At 44.3% G+C, this 22641-nt stretch overlaps 2 protein-coding genes and 1 long non-coding RNA gene across 7 annotated transcripts in view; 1 reads left to right on the forward strand and 2 right to left on the reverse strand.

Annotated features, from left to right (window-relative positions):
- The window catches only part of LOC118937800 (neuronal-specific septin-3-like), a 79492-nt gene extending 70942 nt beyond the window's left edge, over positions 1–8550 (forward strand). For 3 of the 4 annotated variants that reach the window (XM_036939364.1, XM_036939365.1, XM_036939363.1), the window contains 2 exons: positions 2137–2188; positions 7997–8550. In XM_036939364.1, the coding sequence (XP_036795259.1) occupies positions 2137–2188; positions 7997–8180 (236 nt within the window). In that variant the 3' untranslated portion in view covers positions 8181–8550. The remainder of the gene's footprint in view (positions 1–2136; positions 2189–7996) is intronic. The other variant, XM_036939362.1, reaches the window with a different exon arrangement.
- Positions 8551–13078: 4528 nt separating this feature from the next.
- On the reverse strand, positions 13079–20216 carry LOC118937801. The gene is made up of 2 exons (XR_005035246.1): positions 15448–20216; positions 13079–15339 (listed from the first exon to the last, which is right to left on the reverse strand). It is a non-coding gene; the product is annotated as an uncharacterized LOC118937801 (long non-coding RNA).
- Positions 20217–21536: 1320 nt separating this feature from the next.
- LOC118937802 (F-box/LRR-repeat protein 16-like) overlaps positions 21537–22641 on the reverse strand; it is a 51661-nt gene continuing 50556 nt past the window's right edge. For both annotated transcript variants that reach the window (XM_036939366.1, XM_036939367.1), the window contains exon 7: positions 21537–21908. In XM_036939366.1, the coding sequence (XP_036795261.1) occupies positions 21760–21908 (149 nt within the window). In that variant the 3' untranslated portion in view covers positions 21537–21759. The remainder of the gene's footprint in view (positions 21909–22641) is intronic.

Consider the following 22641-nt stretch of genomic DNA (forward strand, 5'->3'; position numbering starts at 1 on the left):
TACTAATAATATGCCTAAATCATAGAGTGGAGATTGACTGGGATTATTACTAATAATATGCCTGAATCATAGAGTGGAGAATGACTGGGATTATTACTAATAATATGCCTAAATCATAGAGTACACATTGACTGGGATTATTACTAATAATATGACTAAATCATAGAGTGGACATTGACTGGGATTATTACTAATAATATGCCTGAATCATAGAGTGGACATTGACTGGGATTATTACTAATAATATGCCTGAATCATAGAGTGGAGATTGACTGGGATTATTACTAATAATATGCCTAAATCATAGAGTGGAGATTGACTGGGATTATTACTAATAATATGCCTAAATCATAGAGTGGAGATTGACTGGGATTATTACTAATAATATGCCTAAATCATAGAGTGGAGATTGACTGGGATTATTACTAATAATATGCCTAAATCATAGAGTGGAGATTGACTGGGATTATTACTAATACTATGCCTGAATCATAGAGTGGACATTGACTGGGATTATTACTAATAATATGCATAATGAGTAGTAGTAATAATATGCATAATGAGTAGTAGTAATAATATGCATAATGAGTAGTAATAATAATATGCATAATGAGTAGTACTAGTAATAATATGCATAATGAGTAGTAGTAATAATAATGTGCATAATGAGTAGTAATAGTAATAATATGCATAATGAGTAGTAGTAATAATAATATGCATAATGAGTAGTAATAATACTATGCATAATGAGTAGTAGTGGTAATAATATGCATAATGATTAGTAGTAATAAAATGCATAATGAGTAGTAGTAATAATAATAATATGCATAATGAGTAGTAGTAATAATAATATGCATAATGAGTAGTAATAATACTATGCATAATGAGTAGTAGTGGTAATAATATGCATAATGATTAGTAGTAATAAAATGCATAATGAGTAGTAGTAATAATAATATGCATAATGAGTAGTAGTAATAATAATATGCGTAATGAGTAGTAATAATAATATGCATAATGAGTAGTAGTAATAATAATATGCATAATGAGTAGTAGTAATAATAATATGCATAATGAGTAGTAATAATAATATGCATAATGAGTAGTAGTAATAATAATAATATGCATAATGAGTAGTAGTAATAATAATATGCATAATGAGTAGTAGTAATAATAATATGCATAATGAGTAGTAATAATAATATGCATAATGAGTAGTAGTAATAATAATATGCATAATGAGTAGTAGTAATAATAATAATATGATGCTGGTATATGCATAATGAGTAGTAGTAATAATAATACTATGATGCTGGTATATGCAGCACTGTTGTCCATAAAATTAACCACATATAGGGCTCCCGAGTGGGGCAGCGGTCTAACGCACTGCCCCGCAGTGCTAGAGGCGTCACTACAGACCCCGGTTTGATCCCGGGCTGTATCACAACCGGCCGTGACCAGAAGTCCCATAGGGCGGCGCACCATTGGCCCAGCGTCGTCCGGGTTAGGAGAGAGGGTTTGGCCGGTGAAGGACGTCATTATTAAATAAGAATTGGTTCTTAACTGACAGGCCAGGTTAAATAAAACATCATATCCCAATGCAGTTTCATTCTGGAGTCATGTGCTCTACTGCCCTCTAGTGTTAGTAATGAGGAAGTTGCAGAGCAGGAAGCAGACGTGTTACAAGAGAGAGAGAGAGAGAGAGAGAGACTGAGAGAGAGAGAGAGAGAGACTGAGAGAGAGAGAGAGAGAGAGAGAGAGACAGACAGAGAGAGAGAGAGACTGAGAGAGAGAGAGAGAGAGAGAGAGAGAGAGAGAGAGAGACAGAGAGAGAGACAGAGAGAGAGAGAGAGAGACAGAGAGAGAGAGAGAGAGAGAGATTTAAAGTCTTTATTCGTTTGGAATGTAATGTTTACTGTACATTTTTTATTGTTTATTTCACTTTAGTTTATTATCTATTTCACTTGCTTTGGCAATGTAAACATATGTTACTCAATGACAATAAATCCCTTAAATTGACATTGAATTGAGAGAGAGAGAGAGAAAGAGAGACAAAGGGCTGGTGTTCCATGGATGTGGTGCAATGACTGGTTTTAACCTGTTTTAATCAGTCTGTTCTATTCTGTCTGTCCATAGTTGAAAACGTGGCACATTGTGAGTTTACCAACTTGAGAGACCTGCTGATTAGGTGAGTTCCAGTTACACATACAACCACTCACCCCACACATATATGTACACACGCATGCTAGTTGGGGTGGTCTAGAGGTCCAGGCCTCTGCCTCTGGACCACATGTACACACACATGCTGCCTGGGGTGGTCTAGAGGTCCAAGCCTCCATCATCTGTTGTTCAGTTGTCTATCCTTCATCATATCAGCTGTCTATCCTTCATCATCCATTATATCAGCTGTCTATCCTTCATCATCCTCTTATCAGCTGTCTATCCTTCATCATATCAGCTGTCTGTCCTTCATCATCCATTATATCAGCTGTCTATCCTTCATCATCCTCTTATCAGCTGTCTATCCTTCATCATATCAGCTGTCTATCCTTCATCATCCATTATATCAGCTGTCTATCCTTCATCATCCTCTTATCAGCTGTCTATCCTTCATCATATCAGCTGTCTGTCCTTCATCATCCATCATATCAGCTGTCTGTCCTTCATCATCCATTATATCAGCTGTTTGTCCTTCATCTTATCAGCTGTCTATCCTTCATCATCCATTATATCAGCTGTCTATCCTTCATCATATCAGCTGTCTATCCTTCATCATATCAGCTGTCTATCCTTCATCATATCAGCTGTCTATCATTCATCATATCAGCTGTTTGTCCTTCATCATATCAGCTGTCTGTCCTTCATCATCCATCATATCAGCTGTCTATCATTCATCATATCAGCTGTTTGTCCTTCATCATATCAGCTGTCTGTCCTTCATCATATCAGCTGTCTGTCCTTCATCATCCATCATATCAGCTGTCTATCATTCATCATATTAGCTGTTTGTCCTTCATCATATCAGCTGTCTGTCCTTCATCATCCATCATATCAGCTGTCTATCCTTCATCATCCATCATATCAGCTGTCTGTCCTTCATCATCCATCATATCAGCTGTCTGTCCTTCATCATCCATCTTATCAGCTGTCTGTCCTTCATCATATCAGCTGTCTGTCCTTCATCATCCATCATATCAGCTGTCTGTCCTTCATCATCCATCTTATCAGCTGTCTGTCCTTCATCATATCAGCTGTCTGTCCTTCATCATCCATTATATCAGCTGTCTATCATTCATCATATCAGCTGTTTGTCCTTCATCATATCAGCTGTCTGTCCTTCATCATCCATCATATCAGTTGTCTATCCTTCATCATCCATCATATCAGCTGTCTGTCCTTCATCATCCATCATATCAGCTGTCTGTCCTTCATCATCCATCATATCAGCTGTCTGTCCTTCATCATCCATCATATCAGCTGTCTGTCCTTCATCATATCAGCTGTCTGTCCTTCATCATCCATCATATCAGCTGTCTATCCTTCATCATCCATCATATCAGCTGTCTGTCCTTCATCATATCAGCTGTCTGTCCTTCATCATCCATTATATCAGCTGTCTATCATTCATCATATCAGCTGTTTGTCCTTCATCATATCAGCTGTCTGTCCTTCATCATCCATCATATCAGCTGTCTGTCCTTCATCATCCATCATATCAGCTGTCTGTCCTTCATCATATCAGCTGTCTGTCCTTCATCATCCATCATATCAGCTGTCTATCCTTCATCATCCATTATATCAGCTGTCTGTCCTTCATCATCCATCATATCAGCTGTCTGTCCTTCATCATCCATCATATCAGCTGTCTATCCTTCATCATCCATCATATCAGCTGTCTGTCCTTCATCATCCATCATATCAGCTGTCTGTCCTTCATCATATCAGCTGTCTGTCCTTCATCATCCATCATATCAGCTGTCTATCCTTCATCATCCATCATATCAGCTGTCTGTCCTTCATCATCCATCATATCAGCTGTCTGTCCTTCATCATATCAGCTGTCTGTCCTTCATCATTCATCATATCAGCTGTTTGTCCTTCATCATATCAGCTGTCTGTCCTTCATCATCCATCATATCAGCTGTCTGTCCTTCATCATCCATCATTTCAGCTGTCTATCCTTCATCATCCATCATATCAGCTGTCTATCCTTCATCATATCAGCTGTCTGTCCTTCATCATATCAGCTGTCTATCCTTCATCATATCAGCTGTCAGTCCTTCATCATCCATTATATCAGCTGTCTATCATTCATCATATCAGCTGTTTGTCCTTCATCATATCAGCTGTCTGTCCTTCATCATCCATCATATCAGCTGTCTATCCTTCATCATCCATCATATCAGCTGTCTGTCCTTCATCATCCATCATATCAGCTGTCTGTCCTTCATCATCCATCTTATCAGCTGTCTGTCCTTCATCATATCAGCTGTCTGTCCTTCATCATCCATCATATCAGCTGTCTGTCCTTCATCATCCATCTTATCAGCTGTCTGTCCTTCATCATATCAGCTGTCTGTCCTTCATCATCCATTATATCAGCTGTCTATCATTCATCATATCAGCTGTTTGTCCTTCATCATATCAGCTGTCTGTCCTTCATCATCCATTATATCAGCTGTCTATCATTCATCATATCAGCTGTTTGTCCTTCATCATATCAGCTGTCTGTCCTTCATCATCCATCATATCAGCTGTCTGTCCTTCATCATCCATCATATCAGCTGTCTATCCTTCATCATCCATCATATCAGCTGTCTATCCTTCATCATATCAGCTGTCTGTCCTTCATCATATCAGCTGTCTATCCTTCATCATATCAGCTGTCTGTCCTTCATCATATCAGCTGTCTATCCTTCATCATATCAGCTGTCTGTCCTTCATCATCCATCATATCAGCTGTCTGTCCTTCATCATCCATCATATCAGCTGTCTGTCCTTCATCATATCAGCTGTCTGTCCTTCATCATATAAGCTGTCTATCCTTCATCATCCATCATATCAGCTGTCTGTCCTTCATCATATCAGCTGTCTATCCTTCCTCATATCAGCTGTCTATACTTCATCATATCAGCTGTCTGTCCTTCATCATTTCAGCTGTCTATCCTTCATCATCCTTCATATCAGCTGTCTGCCCTTCATCATATCAGCTGTCTGTCCATCATCCTTCATTCAGCTGTCTATCCTTAATCCTCTGTTGTTCAGCTGTCTGTCCTTCATCATTTCAGCTGTCTATCCTTCATCATCCTTCATATCAGCTGTCTATCCTTAATCCTCTGTTGTTCAGCTGTCTATCCTTAATCCTCTGTTGTTCAGCTGTCTATCCTTAATCCTCTGTTGTTCAGCTGTCTATCCTTAATCCTCTGTTGTTCAGCTGTCTATCCTTAATCCTCTGTTGTTCAGCTGTCTATCCTTAATCCTCTGTTGTTCAGCTGTCTATCCTTAATCCTCTGTTGTTCAGCTGTCTATCCTTAATCCTCTGTTGTTCAGCTGTCTATCCTTAATCCTCTGTTGTTCAGCTGTCTATCCTTAATCCTCTGTTGTTCAGCTGTCTATCCTTAATCCTCTGTTGTTCAGCTGTCTATCCTTAATCCTCTGTTGTTCAGCTGTCTATCCTTAATCCTCTGTTGTTCAGCTGTCTATCCTTAATCCTCTGTTGTTCAGCTGTCTATCCTTAATCCTCTGTTGTTCAGCTGTCTATCCTTAATCCTCTGTTGTTCAGCTGTCTATCCTTAATCCTCTGTTGTTCAGCTGTCTATCCTTCATCCTCTGTTGTTCAGCTGTCTATCCTTAATCCTCTGTTGTTCAGCTGTCTATCCTTAATCCTCTGTTGTTCAGCTGTCTATCCTTAATCCTCTGTTGTTCAGCTGTCTATCCTTAATCCTCTGTTGTTCAGCTGTCTCTCCTTAATCCTCTGTTGTTCAGCTGTCTCTCCTTAATCCTCTGTTGTTCAGCTGTCTATCCTTAATCCTCTGTTGTTCAGCTGTCTATCCTTAATCCTCTGTTGTTCAGCTGTCTATCCTTAATCCTCTGTTGTTCAGCTGTCTATCCTTAATCCTCTGTTGTTCAGCTGTCTATCCTTAATCCTCTGTTGTTCAGCTGTCTATCCTTAATCCTCTGTTGTTCAGCTGTCTATCCTTAATCCTCTGTTGTTCAGCTGTCTATCCTTAATCCTCTGTTGTTCAGCTGTCTATCCTTAATCCTCTGTTGTTCAGCTGTCTGTCATTCATCATATCAGCTGTCTATCCTTAATCCTCTGTTGTTCAGCTGTCTATCCTTAATCCTCTGTTGTTCAGCTGTCTATCCTTAATCCTCTGTTGTTCAGCTGTCTATCCTTAATCCTCTGTTGTTCAGCTGTCTATCCTTAATCCTCTGTTGTTCAGCTGTCTATCCTTAATCCTCTGTTGTTCAGCTGTCTATCCTTAATCCTCTGTTGTTCAGCTGTCTATCCTTAATCCTCTGTTGTTCAGCTGTCTATCCTTAATCCTCTGTTGTTCAGCTGTCTATCCTTAATCCTCTGTTGTTCAGCTGTCTATCCTTAATCCTCTGTTGTTCAGCTGTCTATCCTTAATCCTCTGTTGTTCAGCTGTCTATCCTTAATCCTCTGTTGTTCAGCTGTCTATCCTTAATCCTCTGTTGTTCAGCTGTCTATCCTTAATCCTCTGTTGTTCAGCTGTCTATCCTTAATCCTCTGTTGTTCAGCTGTCTATCCTTAATCCTCTGTTGTTCAGCTGTCTATCCTTAATCCTCTGTTGTTCAGCTGTCTATCCTTAATCCTCTGTTGTTCAGCTGTCTATCCTTAATCCTCTGTTGTTCAGCTGTCTCTCCTTAATCCTCTGTTGTTCAGCTGTCTATCCTTAATCCTCTGTTGTTCAGCTGTCTATCCTTAATCCTCTGTTGTTCAGCTGTCTATCCTTAATCCTCTGTTGTTCAGCTGTCTATCCTTAATCCTCTGTTGTTCAGCTGTCTATCCTTAATCCTCTGTTGTTCAGCTGTCTATCCTTAATCCTCTGTTGTTCAGCTGTCTATCCTTAATCCTCTGTTGTTCAGCTGTCTATCCTTAATCCTCTGTTGTTCAGCTGTCTATCCTTAATCCTCTGTTGTTCAGCTGTCTATCCTTAATCCTCTGTTGTTCAGCTGTCTATCCTTAATCCTCTGTTGTTCAGCTGTCTATCCTTAATCCTCTGTTGTTCAGCTGTCTATCCTTAATCCTCTGTTGTTCAGCTGTCTATCCTTAATCCTCTGTTGTTCAGCTGTCTATCCTTAATCCTCTGTTGTTCAGCTGTCTCTCCTTAATCCTCTGTTGTTCAGCTGTCTATCCTTAATCCTCTGTTGTTCAGCTGTCTATCCTTAATCCTCTGTTGTTCAGCTGTCTATCCTTAATCCTCTGTTGTTCAGCTGTCTATCCTTAATCCTCTGTTGTTCAGCTGTCTATCCTTAATCCTCTGTTGTTCAGCTGTCTATCCTTAATCCTCTGTTGTTCAGCTGTCTATCCTTAATCCTCTGTTGTTCAGCTGTCTATCCTTAATCCTCTGTTGTTCAGCTGTCTATCCTTAATCCTCTGTTGTTCAGCTGTCTATCCTTAATCCTCTGTTGTTCAGCTGTCTATCCTTAATCCTCTGTTGTTCAGCTGTCTATCCTTAATCCTCTGTTGTTCAGCTGTCTATCCTTAATCCTCTGTTGTTCAGCTGTCTATCCTTAATCCTCTGTTGTTCAGCTGTCTATCCTTAATCCTCTGTTGTTCAGCTGTCTATCCTTAATCCTCTGTTGTTCAGCTGTCTATCCTTAATCCTCTGTTGTTCAGCTGTCTATCCTTCATCTATCTGCCCTGATGCTGTTTGTGTTTTTGTCTACAACATTGTATATTTTAACCTATTTACACAAATAAACATGCAAATAAATGAGTGTTTTTGTGTTTGTCTGTGTGTCCTTAAAGGTCCCACCTGCAGGACCTGAAGGACGTGACCCACAACATCCACTATGAGACATTCCGCGTCAGGAGACTGAACGAGAGTAACCTGACCGTCCACGGTCTGGCCCTGTCCTGCTTTCCAATGGAGAACGGGACCCACGGAACCAATGGAACCTCGGACAGGAGCGAATCAGAGAGCCACCTCTGAGGGGGACCACAGAATGCGTCACACACAGCAGCACCTCCAGCTTCCTGCTCACAGCTTCCTGTTTCCTGTTTTGACTGCAAAATTGTTGGTCGACTGTTTCCCCCAATCGGAACACGAGAAAGAGAGCGAAAGAAAGAAAGAGGAACTTTTTTTTAACAAAGGAGAGATGTTTTCGGTGGCCACCACACCTTGGATTTTGAACATTTTATTGAGTTTTACTAAAGACATTATTGATAAGAAATGCATTTAAACTTCATATATGAATATATTTTCTCAGAATGAGTTTATATTTCCTGGAAAGATGAGAGATGGAGAGGAGGAGAGAGGGATGGAGAGAGAAAAACAGAGGGGGAGAGTGAGGGATGGAGAGGGGAAGAGTGAGGGATGGAGAGAGAAAAACAGAGGGGGAGAGTGAGAGATGGAGAGGGGGAGAGTGAGGGATGGAGAGAGAAAAACAGAGGGGGAGAGTGAGGGATGGAGAGGGGAAGCGTGAGGGATGGAGAGAGAAAAACAGAGGGGGAGAGTGAGAGATGGAGAGGGGGAGAGTGAGGGATGGAGAGAGAAAAACAGAGGGGGAGAGTGAGGGATGGAGAGGGGAAGAGTGAGGGATGGAGAGAGAAAAACAGAGGGGGAGAGTGAGGGATGGAGAGGGGGAAAGTGAGGGATGGAGAGAGAAAAACAGAGGGGGAGAGTGAGAGATGGAGAGGGGGAGTGAGGGATGGAGAGAGAAAAACAGAGGGGGAGAGTGAGGGATGGAGAGGGGGGATTGATGGATGGAGAGGGGGAGATTGATGGATGGAGAGGGGGAGATTGATGGATGGAGAGGGGGAGAGTGGGGGATGGAGAGAGAAATGAAAACAGAGAGAGGGAGAGAGAGGTAGGGTGAGAGATGGAGAGAGAGAGGGATGGAGAGAGAGGAGGATAGAGAGAGAGAGAGAGAAAACAGAGAGGGGAGAGAGAGGAGGAGGTGTGTTATGTGCTCAGACAATGTTGTTTCTGCAATACATATATATTATGTTTATGCAGTATCATTGTTTACACTCATACTACCCTGGAATTCAGAATACTGGAATCACCTGCCTGAGAGTGATTTACAGTATACTGTAGCTAACACAGCTACAGCCTCCTGTTTCTACAGTATACTGTAGCTAACACAGCTACAGCCTCCTGTTTCTACAGTATACTGTAGCTAACACAGCTACAGCCTCCTGTTTCTACAGTATACTGTAGCTAACACAGCTACAGCCTCCTGTTTCTACAGTACACTGTAGCTAACACAGCTACAGCCTCCTGTATTCTACAGTATACTGTAGCTAACACAGCTACAGCCTCCTGTTTCTACAGTATACTGTAGCTAACACAGCTACAGCCTCCTGTTTCTACAGTATACTGTAGCTAACACAGCTACAGCCTCCTGTTTCTACAGTATACTGTAGGTAACACAGCTACAGCCTCCTGTTTCTACAGTATACTGTAGCTAACACAGCTACAGCCTCCTGTTTCTACAGTATACTGTAGCTAACACAGCTACAGCCTCCTGTTTCTACAGTATACTGTAGGTAACACAGCTACAGCCTCCTGTATTCTACAGTACCCACGTCCATTCAGCTACAGCCTCCTGTATTCTACAGTACCAGGTCCATTCAGCTACAGCCTCCTGTATTCTACAGTACCCACGTCCATTCAGCTACAGCCTCCTGTATTCTACAGTACCCACGTCCATTCAGCTACAGCCTCCTGTATTCTACAGTATCCAGGTCCATTCAGCTACAGCCTCCTGTATTCTACAGTACCCACGTCCATTCAGCTGCAGCCTCCTGTATTCTACAGTACCCAGGTCCATTCAGCTACAGCCTCCTGTATTCTACAGTACCCACGTCCATTCAGCTACAGCCTCCTGTATTCTACAGTACCCACGTCCATTCAGCTACAGCCTCCTGTATTCTACAGTACCCACGTCCATTCAGCTACAGCCTCCTGTATTCTACAGTACCCAGGTCCATTCAGCTACAGCCTCCTGTATTCTACAGTACCCAGGTCCATTCAGCTACAGCCTCCTGTATTCTACAGTACCCACGTCCATTCAGCTACAGCCTCCTGTATTCTACAGTACCCACGTCCATTCAGCTACAGCCTCCTGTATTCTACAGTACCCACGTCCATTCAGCTACAGCCTCCTGTATTCTACAGTACCCACGTCCATTCAGCTACAGCCTCCTGTATTCTACAGTATCCAGGTCCATTCAGCTACAGCCTCCTGTATTCTACAGTACCCACGTCCATTCAGCTGCAGCCTCCTGTATTCTACAGTACCCACGTCCATTCAGCTGCAGCCTCCTGTATTCTACCGAGGGTCGAGTGTCTGTGTGTTTTTGTTTTTTCCCAATTCAATTAAAACCTAGACAACCAGATGAAGGGAGATCCTTACTAATTAGGGACCTTAATTCCTCCAGCAAGAACGAGGGTTGGGGCAAAAACCTGCAGACACTCTGTCCTCCATGAAATGAGTTTGTGGTCTGTTTGCTACTGTGTGAAATCCTGTAATGTGGCTTTGCTTGAATTCCTCCCCGTTTCTCCATCTCTCAAAGGATGGCAGCCTTTTATAAAACTCTGTCTGAATACTGGCAGAGCCATAGCCTAGCCTGTGTATGGCTTATGAACCTCTCTCTATAACTCTGTCTGAATACTGTCAGAGCCGTAGCCTAGCCTGTGTATGGCTTATGAACCTCTCTCTATAACACCGTCTGAATACTGTCAGAGCCGTAGCCTAGCCTGTGTATGGCTTATGAACCTCTCTCTATAACACTGTCTGAATACTGTCAGAGCCGTAGCCTAGCCTGTGTATGGCTTATGAACCTCTCTCTATAACACCGTCTGAATACTGTCAGAGCCGTAGCCTAGCCTGTGTATGGTTTATGATCCTCTCTCTATAACTCTGTCTGAATACTGTCAGAGCCGTAGCCTAGCCTGTGTATGGTTTATGATCCTCTCTCTATAACACGGTCTGAATACTGTCAGAGCCGTAGCCTAGCCTGCGTATGGTTTATGATCCTCTCTCTATAACACGGTCTGAATACTGTCAGAGCCGTAGCCTAGCCTGTGTATGGTTTATGATCCTCTCTCTATAACACGGTCTGAATACTGTCAGAGCCGTAGCCTAGCCTGTGTATGGTTTATGATCCTCTCTCTATAACACGGTCTGAATACTGTCAGAGCCGTAGCCTAGCCTGTGTATGGTTTATGAACCTCTCTCTATAACACGGTCTGAATACTGTCAGAGCCTAGCCTAGCCTGTGTATGGTTTATGATCCTCTCTCTATAACACGGTCTGAATACTGTCAGAGCCGTAGCCTAGCCTGTGTATGGTTTATGATCCTCTCTCTATAACACGGGCGTAGGCCTGTAATATATTCAGGCACTGCATTTCATTTAATACGCATGTTGACTTAAAAAAAAAAGAAAATGTATTTTTTTTCCAGAAAATTATTTTTTTGTTTTGTTCCCTTTTCCACCTGCGGTAAACGTCGATCCACACATACCTATCCATACACACGTGTCCATCCATACGTACACAGTCCAGTTTACCTCCAGGGGTCTTCCTGTGTGGTGTATAGAGGGACCTCCTTTATAGATAGATCCCTTCTGTCTCCTTCCCCGATGGCGAGCTGTGCTGTTTGGAGAGAGGGCTCCACCTAGAGGCCAAGTGGAGGAATGACCCCGGGAGTCAGGAGACAAGAGGACACAAACTGTACTCTCTCTCTCACCAAAGTGTCTCGGATTGCAAAATTCCCAGTAGCTCTCAATGATACTATGTTATGGGAGATAACAATACATGATGCAGACAGGATTAGATTAGACCAGGTTACCCTCCTCTGTTTTATGGCTTTGAATGTGCCTAACTGTAACTTAGAGACCCCCAACTTCCTGTTTTAACGTTGACATGTGAAATGTGATGCTAGGAGGAACGTTTTTTCCGTTCACACAGATTAAAGCCCACTTCGTCCTATAAGCCTTCTCCAGTGAACGTGTCTCGTAGTCCGGGACTATAGGCTTAATCTGTGTTGAGGAAACGGGTCCTGTGACAACCGTGTGTGTGTGTGTGTGTGTTTTTCCCCATTTTAAAGGCTGTCCTGTCCTCACAGACTGACTGCCTCTTCTTTAGCTGTCTGTTTTTAGACCCGATCACTAGATCATCACCCACTGTTGTCCATTAAAAAGGTACATCCCTCCCTCATTTACATACCTAGTGTTGACCTGGTACACAGCCTCTTCAGCTGTGGGCTGCCTATAAATACACACACACACACACACACACACACACACACACACACACACACACACACACTCACACACACACACTCACACACACACACACACACACACACACACACACACACACACACACACACACTCACACACACACATCCACACCCACCCGTGACGTGACAATGTTTGTGTTGTTGTTTATCTCCTGTCTCTGATGTTTTATAGTGCTGTAGCCTAATGTTCTGTACGCTGCCTCCTGATAGACCCTTGTTTTACACATCAATAAACACCGTTGATCTACCATCAAATGATTGTCCCTGTTACACGTCTGAGTGGTGGGGCCCCTGTGACTCACAACTCACAAACAACAGGGAGAATCACCATCGCATTTCCTGGATTCCTCAAAGCCCGTTCTCCTCGCCTCTTTCTCAAAAACCCCCGTTGGATGAGAATGCCAAACAGGAGGGACCTCTCTGACCTTCTCATCCAATGGGTTTTGAGGAGGCGGTGAGGAGAGAGAGAGAAACATGTGTATAAAAATGCAGGTGCGCACCACTGTGAGTTGCTTTGAATAAAAGCCTTGGCTAAAATGGCAATGTAGGAGGATGAAAGGAAGGAGATGAGGTACGCGGTTTAGTTTTGTACAACTTTTACTAAAACGGTGCAGACTGGAACCAAATACCGTGTCAAAAAACAACAACTGCTCTCTGACAAGGCACTGCAGCCATCCTTCAGAATCACCACACCTCTTTCTCTCCCGTCCCAATCAAATCCATTAGAATCACCACACCTCTTTCTCTCCGGCCCAATCAAATCATTTAGATTCACCACACCACTTTCTCTCCTGTCCAATCAAATCCTTTAGATTCACCACACCACTTTCTCTCCCGTCCAATCAAATCCTTTAGATTCACCACACCACTTTCTCTCCGGCCCAATCAAATCCATTAGATTCACCACACCACATTCTCTCCCGTCCAATCAAATCCATTAGATTCACCACACCGCTTTCTCTCCCGTCCAATCAAATCCATTAGATTCACCACACCGCTTTCTCTCCCGTCCAATCAAATGTTTCATATCATCACCACAGTATCAGTATTTACACAAAAACAAAATGAGCAAAACATAATAAAAGAAGAAACAAACCCTCAAAAAAACACATCTCCATATGACCTCTGTGTCACAAATAATAAACAGAGAGATACCAAAATAGTACCCATTATATAGGAATGTAGGTAAGGGAGTGTGGCAGACAGACAAGAGGTGTAGAGTACAGTCGTCCCTAAGAGTAACATGAGCCTGTAAAAGACCAGTGTCCCTCCCAGGCCACCGTACCGCCGTATCGGGCAGATCACTGTAAAAGCTGCATAGCCGAGAGCTCTCTATGGATGGAATCCCGGGCCCTAAATACCCCATAGACCAGTGTCCCTCCCAGGCCACCATACCGTATCGGGCAGATCACTGTAAACTCAGTTTAAACTGTAAACTCAGTTTAAACTGAAACAGTTGAACCAATGGAGACCTGGATAGAAGTCACATGTTCAGTCATCAACTGTTTTCCCTCCATAGACCTTCTGAAAAGCATGTTTCTGTCCTGTCTTCAGATGCTCTACGTAACAGACCAGTGTCCCTCCCAGTTGTTGACAGTGTTCTGGAGACTGATGTGTTTTAACCCTCTGAACATGTTCCTCTTGTGTCAATCAGAAGGACTTACAACATACTTTTATTGTTATAATTATTATACAGTGTCTTATTCATCAGTACAGAGTTTTAACCTGTTGGGTTGGTCACCATGTGGGAAAAAAATACATTGAACATATCCCTGGACTCTTCCTCTGTTAGACAGAAGGAGAGAGAGGGGGAGAGAGGGAGAGGGAGAGGGAGAGGGAGAGAGGGAGAGGGAGAGGGAGAGAGGGGGGGGGAGGGAGAGAGGGGGAGAGAGAGGGAGAGGGAGAGAGGGAGAGAGGGGGAGAGGGAGAGAGAGAGAGAGAGGGGGAGAGGGAGAGAGGGGGAGAGGGAGAGAGAGATAATTGGTGGGTGATGACAAATGCCCCTGGACAGTTCTTCTGTTAGAGATAGAGGGGGAGAGGGGGGGGGGGGGGGGGTGCTGTCAGCTTGGTGCTTGGCCTTAACATAGGTACAGTACAGTATGTCCAGTGTACAGTAGAGCTGTACAGGGTTGAGGTTGGGGAGTGATGATGTCAGTAATCCAGCCATTTTGCAGTTAGCTAAATTAACCAATCCAGCTATCCTAGCTAAACTGACAGTAGCAGCTAGCTAAGCTAACCAATCCAGCTATCCTAGCTAAACTGACAGTATGCAGCTAGCTAAGCTAACCAATCCAGCTATCCTAGCTAAACTGACAGTATGCAGCTAGCTAAGCTAACCAATCCAGCTATCCTACCTAGCTAAACTGACATTATGCAGCTAGCTAAGCTAACCAATCTAGCTATCCTAGCTAAACTGACAGTATGCAGCTAGCTAAGCTAACCAATCCTGTTAGCTTAGCTAGGGGTCGGGAAAAAGACTACTGAAAGAAAACACTCTCCCGGACGTTACAAATCTGTAAGCCCACAACAGCTCATTATTTTCACAGCACTCTCGAGATTCAATGTGAATTTATAAAATTGCAATCAAGTACTGTTGAAGTAAAGCTGGACACAAAAGTCAAGATAGCTATCAGAACAAAAATAGAATCCCCTAGTGGACTAGCAGCCACAGCTAAGAGCTAGAATCCTCTAGTGGACCAGCAGCCACAGCTAAGAGCTAGAATCCCCTAGTGGACCAGCAGCCACAGCTAAGAGCTAGAATCCCCTAGTGGACCAGCAGCCACAGCTAAGAGCTAGAATCCCCTAGTGGACCAGCAGCCACAGCTAAGAGCTAGAATCCCCTAGGGGACCAGCAGCCACAGCTAAGAGCTAGAATCACCTAGTGGACCAGCAGCTAAGAGCTAGAATCCCTTAGTGGACCAGCAGCCACAGCTAAGAGCTAGAATCACCTAGTGGACCAGCAGCTAAGAGCTAGAATCCCATAGGGGACCAGCAGCCACAGCTAAGAGCTAGAATCACCTAGTGGACCAGCAGCTAAGAGCTAGAATCCCCTAGTGGACCAGCAGCCACAGCTAAGAGCTAGAATCCCTTAGTGGACCAGCAGCCACAGCTAAGAGCTAGAATCCCTTAGTGGACCAGCAGCCACAGCTAAGAGCTAGAATCACCTAGTGGACCAGCAGCTAAGAGCTAGAATCACCTAGTGGACCAGCAGCCACAGCTAAGAGCTAGAATCCCCTAGTGGACCAGCAGCCACAGCTAAGAGCTAGAATCCCCTAGTGGACCAGCAGCCACAGCTAAGAGCTAGAGTCCCCTAGGGGACCAGCAGCTAAGCGCTAGAATCCCCTAGTGGATCAGCAGCCACAGCTAAGAGCTAGAATCCACTAGTGGACCAGCAGCCACAGCTAAGAGCTAGAATCCCCTGGTGGACCAGCAGCCACAGATAAGAGCTAGAATCCACTAGTGGACCAGCAGCCACAGCTAAGAGCTAGAATCCCCTAGGGGACCAGCAGCCACAGCTAAGAGCTAGAATCCCCTAGTGGACCAGAAGCCACAGCTAAGAGCTATAATCCTCTAGTAGACCAGCAGCCACAGCTAAGAGCTAGAATCCCCTAGTGGACCAGCAGCCACAGCTAAGAGCTAGAATCCCCTAGGAGACCAGCAGCCACAGCTAAGAGCTAGAATCCCCTAGTGGACCAGCAGCCACAGCTAAGAGCTAGAATCCCCTAGTGGACCAGCAGCCACAGCTAAGAGCTAGAATCCCCTAGGGGACCAGCAGCTAAGAGCTAGAATCCCCTAGTGGACCAGCAGCCACAGCTAAGAGCTAGAATCCTCTAGTAGACCAGCAGCCACAGCTAAGAGCTAGAATCCGTTAGTGGACCAGCAGCTAAGAGCTAGAATCCCCTAGTGGACCAGCAGCCACAGCTAAGAGCTAGAATCCTCTAGTAGACCAGCAGCCACAGCTAAGAGCTAGAATCCCCTAGTGGACCAGCAGCTAAGAGCTAGAATCCCCTAGTGGACCAGCAGCCACAGCTAAGAGCTATAATCCTCTAGTAGACCAGCAGACACAGCTAAGAGCTAGAATCCCCTAGGGGACCAGCAGCTAAGAGCTAGAATCCCCTAGTGGACCAGCAGCCACAGCTAAGAGCTAGAATTCCTCCTATTGGCCAAGTAGTTGACTTGTTCTATGTAGGGAATATGTTCTTCAGGTATTGCTCAAAAGCTCCTCTTATTCCTTTACCAATCCTTATATATATTCTTTTCTCTAATAGTGCACTTCTTTTTGGCTCAAAGTAGTGCACTACATAGGTAATAGGGAGCCATTTCAGATTTGCCCGTAACCTAAATGAGCCACCCGCTGACCAGTATCATGACACACCAAACCAACAGGCTCAGCTTTAAACTGGTCTGTTTGGCTGAAAGACTGTCTCAACCAATCACAATCCTCAGTCAATAAATAAATAAATAGATAGATAAATACATTATGTACAGCACGTCATTGAGGGTGAACAAATCAAAGTGGGACCAGTTGATTAAAAGCCTGGCCTGTAGTGTTTGTGTGAAGCAGGAAACCAGACAGTCAGGAACCCACAAGCTCACTACATGAATACTTAAGGTTAGAGAGGCAGTGAGGCTTTTAAAGGCAATGTTTTCCGGGTTCAGGGAGATCCCACTCACGGTAAACACTACATACGGTGGCTCAATGGGATAATGCCTTTAAAAGCAGAAATACCTATAACCTGCTATCGGCTGGGGGGAGGGGGGGGGGGGGGGCTGGCCTGTACCTCTATCTGTACCTCTATCTCACCCATATCATCCCTGTCACCTCCACCTGAGAGCCAAGTACAGACTGTTATCTTTAGGACTGGAGCTGAGGGAATGTTACAACAGCTGTCTGTCTGCCTGGGGGTCTGGCGGTGGGATGCAGTGTGTGTGTGTGTGTGTGTGTGTGTGTGTGTGTGTGTGTGTGTGTGTGTGTGTGTGTGTGTGTGTGTGTACCTAAGCCGTACCTAAATATAGCATGAGAAAATTACCCTGTGTGGCGTAAGGAGGTGTAAGCTACGCTGTAAACTGTTACAGTCAACTCAACCTGGACGTCATTATGAATCAACTGTTACAGTCAGCTCAACCTGGACGTCATTATGAATCAACTGTTACAGTCAGCTCAACCTGGACGTCATTATGAATCAACTGTTACAGTCAGCTCAACCTGGACGTCATTATGAATCAACTGTTACAGTCAGCTCAACCTGGACGTCATTATGAATCAACTGTTACAGTCAGCTCAACCTGGACGTCATTATGAATCAACTGTTACAGTCAGCTCAACCTGGATGTCATTATGAATCAACTGTTACAGTCAACTCAACCTGGACGTCATTATGAATCAACTGTTACAGTCAGCTCAACCTGGATGTCATTATGAATCAACTGTTACAGTCAACTCAACCTGGACGTCATTATGAATCAACTGTTACAGTCAGCTCAACCTGGACGTCATTATGAATCAACTGTTACAGTCAGCTCAACCTGGATGTCATTATGAATCAACTGTTACAGTCAGCTCAACCTGGACGTCATTATGAATCAACTGTTACAGTCAGCTCAACCTGGACGTCATTATGAATCAACTGTTACAGTCAGCTCAACCTGGACGTCATTATGAATCAACTGTTACAGTCAGCTCAACCTGGATGTCATTATGAATCAACTGTTACAGTCAGCTCAACCTGGACGTCATTATGAATCAACTGTTACAGTCAGCTCAACCTGGACGTCATTATGAATCAACTGTTACAGTCAGCTCAACCTGGACGTCATTATGAATCAACTGTTACAGTCAGCTCAACCTGGACGTCATTATGAATCAACTGTTACAGTCAGCTCAACCTGGACGTCATTATGAATCAACTGTTACAGTCAGCTCAACCTGGACGTCATTATGAATCAACTGTTACAGTCAGCTCAACCTGGACGTCATTATGAATCAACTGTTACAGTCAGCTCAACTTGGACGTCATTATGAATCAACTGTTACAGTCAGCTCAACCTGGATGTCATTATGAATCAACTGTTACAGTCAGCTCAACCTGGACGTCATTATGAATCATCTGTTACAGTCAGCTCAACCTGGACGTCATTATGAATCAACTGTTACAGTCAGCTCAACCTGGACGTCATTATGAATCAACTGTTACAGTCAGCTCAACCTGGATGTCATTATGAATCAACTGTTACAGTCAGCTCATCCTGGACGTCATTATGAATCAACTGTTACAGTCAGCTCAACCTGGATGTCATTATGAATCAACTGTTACAGTCAGCTCAACCTGGATGTCATTATGAATCAACTGTTACAGTCAGCTCAACCTGGATGTCATTATGAATCAACTGTTACAGTCAGCTCAACCTGGATGTCATTATGAAACAAATCCTCAGAAGGAAGCAAGCTGAGGACCCCCCCCTCCCACACACACACACACACACACACACACACACACACACACACACACACACACACACACACACACACACAGCAGTAAGGAGAGCTGGTTCACCAGGTGAAGTTTAGAATAGAAATGAGATTATTACAAGTACAAGGACTGTAAAACTTGGCCCTTTGACAGAGCCGCCATCTTGAATGAGGACCACAAAGCATGCTGGGTAAAGGGCTCAGTCGTAGTAGTGGTCAGGGTAGACGTTGCTCATATTCACAGATCTAGGATCAGCTTGCTCTCTACCCACATCCTAACGTTAACCATTAGGGGACTCATATTCTCAGATCTAGGATCAGCTTGCTCTACCCACATCCTAACCTTGCCCATTAGGAGAAAGTCAAAATATCTGACCCTGTATCAGTTGTTAGCCTGGTCTTAAATCTCCAATATAACAGGAGGCCATCGTTCCCTCGCTCACCGTTGTGGAACGTCCTCAGTTTCACACACAGAGTCAGCTTGTGTTGAGTTGATTCAGAGACACAACGACCGTGTGTGTGTGTGTGTGTGTGTGTGTGTGTGTGTGTATTACTGTAACGGACAGTGTAAACGGAGGTACATAGCATCAAGACGTTGAAGTAAGTCATGATGCCGGGAGGTAAAACCATGGCACATAGGATTTATATAACGGCCCTCCTCTCCCATCTAACCACTAATATTAAACTGACATACAGAATGGAATGGCAAACAGGATGGTTGGTAAGGCCAAGCTTAACCAATCAGCATCAGCTAGTGTATGTAAAGTGGAATAGAGTCTCTGTAGTCTCAGTCTGTCCTGACCCTGACCTCTGCAGGGTCTGATCAGGTGACCTCTGGGTAGAATCATCAGGATTGACCTTCCAAAAAAACCCCGGTGTTTCCTGGGTAGTGTAGTTGTCCTGGTCCTGTACTGTAAAAGCCTCAGACACGTGTCCTCCCTCCGCACAGGAATTCATTGTCAGTTGTCCTCAGATTCCCAAAATAATTTTTACAAAAATAAAATAATAATAGTAGTAGTAATATCAACAACAAAAAGAGAGAGATGAATCGGCATGACAACGAGCGGATAAAGCGTGCAGCTCTGTCGCGTTATTCTACAGAGGCATTTTTCTTCTTTAGTCCTTTGCTAAGACACGGAGATGGGGGAGAGGAGAGGGTCTGACGTCCCCCTCATTCTCACACAGAGAGACACGGAGATGGAGGAGAGGAGAGGGTCTGACGTCCCCCCCATTCTCACACAGAGAGACACGGAGATGGAGGAGAGGAGAGGGTCTGACGTCCCCCTCATTCTCACACAGAGAGACACGGAGATGGAGGAGAGGAGAGGGTCTGACGTCCCCCCCATTCTCACACAGAGAGACACGGAGATGGAGGAGAGAAGAGGGTCTGACGTCACCCCATTCTCACACAGAGAGACACGGAGATGGAGGAGAGGAGAGGGTCTGATGTCACCCCATTCTCACACAGAGAGACACGGAGATGTCACCGTGTCACCGCTAAGTCTGGTCGTCTGTTGGAGTTCCCTATTGTGTGTGTGTGTGTGTACAGTGTGTGTGTGTGTGTGTGTACAGTGTGTGTGTGTGTACAGTGTGTGTATGTGTGTGTGTACAGTGTGTGTATGTGTGTGTGTACAGTGTGTGTGTGTGTGTGTGTATGTGTGTGTGTGTGTACAGTGTGTGTGTGTGTGTCCCAGACGTATCCCTTTCTCCACTTTGAGTCCATCACAGCCATGTTAAACTGTCCTATCTGGTCTGTACAGAACATCCCTCTGCGCTCACATCCCTCCAATCCAATCCAATAAATTCCCTTTTTTATTTTAAATAGTTTATCCCTCTACAGAAAAAAATCCCGGTTTCCTGTAAACGTTCCCTGGTTGATCCTGGCTGGAGCAGAGATCCTGGCTGGGGCAGAGATCCTGGCTGGAGCAGAGATCCTGGCTGGAGCAGAGATCCAAGCTGGAGCAGAGATCCTGGCTGGAGCAGAGATCCTGGCTGGAGCAGAGATCCTGGCTGGAGCAGAGATCCAAGCTGGAGCAGAGATCCTGGCTGGAGCAGAGATCCTGGCTGGAGCAGAGATCCTGGCTGGAGCAGAGATCCTGGCTGGAGCAGAGATCCAGGCTGGAGCAGAGATCCTGGCTGGGGCAGAGATCCTGGCTGGAGCAGAGATCCTGGCTGGAGCAGAGATCCTGGCTGGAGCAGAGATCCTGGCTGGAGCAGAGATCCTGGCTGGAGCAGAGATCCAGGCTGGAGCAGAGATCCTGGCTGGAGCAGAGATCCAAGCTGGAGCAGAGATCCTGGCTGGGGCAGAGATCCTGGCTGGAGCAGAGATCCAGGCTGGAGCAGAGATCCTGGCTGGAGCAGAGATCCTGGCTGGAGCAGAGATCCTGGCTGGGGCAGAGATCCAAGCTGGAGCAGAGATCCTGGCTGGAGCAGAGATCCTGGCTGGAGCAGAGATCCTGGCTGGAGCAGAGATCCTGGCTGGAGCAGAGATCCAAGCTGGAGCAGAGATCCTGGCTGGAGCAGAGATCCTGGCTGGAGCAGAGATCCTGGCTGGAGCAAAGATCCAAGCTGGAGCAGAGATCCAAGCTGGAGCAGAGATCCTGGCTGGAGCAGAGATCCTGGCTGGCTCCATCGACATCGTCATCATTCCTCCTCTGCGTTCGTTGGGCTGAAGTAAGGGAGTGGTCGGTAGTTGGGGTAGTTGGGGTCGGGAATTGGTAGGCAGGTCAGTTGGTAGTTGGATAAGGTGGTAGGTTAGAGGGGGGTGTGATGGGGATCCGGGGGCGGGGGGCTACTCGATGACCATGCAGCGTGTCAGGTGTTGTGAGTAGTACTTGAAGAGTTCGGCTGTGGCTCCAGGACAGTTGGTCAACTCCAACTCCTCTAGATCCTGGATCTGGATCAAACCAGATAGACCTGTAGTGGTTAGGAGTGGACAACCTGTGGGGGGGCAGAGAGATAGAGAGAGAGAGATTAGTCAGACTAATATAGTAGATGGTAAAAGTCTGACTTGTGTTTCTAATATAGTGAATCACTTCTATCTATTCTATCCTTCCATCTATTCTATCCTTCTATCTATTCTATCTATTCTTTCCTTCCATCTATTCTATCCTTCTATCTATTCTATCTATTCTTTCCTTCCATCTATTCTTTCCTTCTATCTATTCTATCTGTTCTTTCCTTCCATCTATTCTATCCTTCTATCTATTCTATCTATTCTTTCCTTCGATCTATTCTTTCCTTCTATCTATTCTATCTATTCTTTCCTTCCATCTATTCTATCCTTCTATCTATTCTATCTATTCTTTCCTTCTATCTATTCTATCTATTCTATCTATTCTATCCTTCCATCTATTCTATCCTTCTATCTATTCTATCTATTCTTTCCTTCCATCTATTCTATCCTTCTATCTATTCTATCTATTCTTTCCTTCCATCTATTCTATCCTTCTATCTATTCTATCCTTCTATCTATTCTATCCTTCGATCTATTCTATCCTTCTATCTATTCTATCTATTCTATCCTTCCATCTATTCTTTCCTTCTATCTATTCTATCTATTCTTTCCATCTATCTATTCTATCTGTTCTTTCCTTCCATCTATTCTATCCTTCTATCTATTCTATCTATTCTTTCCTTCCATCTATTCTATCCTTCTATCTATTCTATCTGT

The sequence above is a fragment of the Oncorhynchus mykiss genome, chromosome 12 (assembly GCF_013265735.2).
Source record: "Oncorhynchus mykiss isolate Arlee chromosome 12, USDA_OmykA_1.1, whole genome shotgun sequence".
Lineage (NCBI taxonomy): Eukaryota > Metazoa > Chordata > Actinopteri > Salmoniformes > Salmonidae > Oncorhynchus > Oncorhynchus mykiss.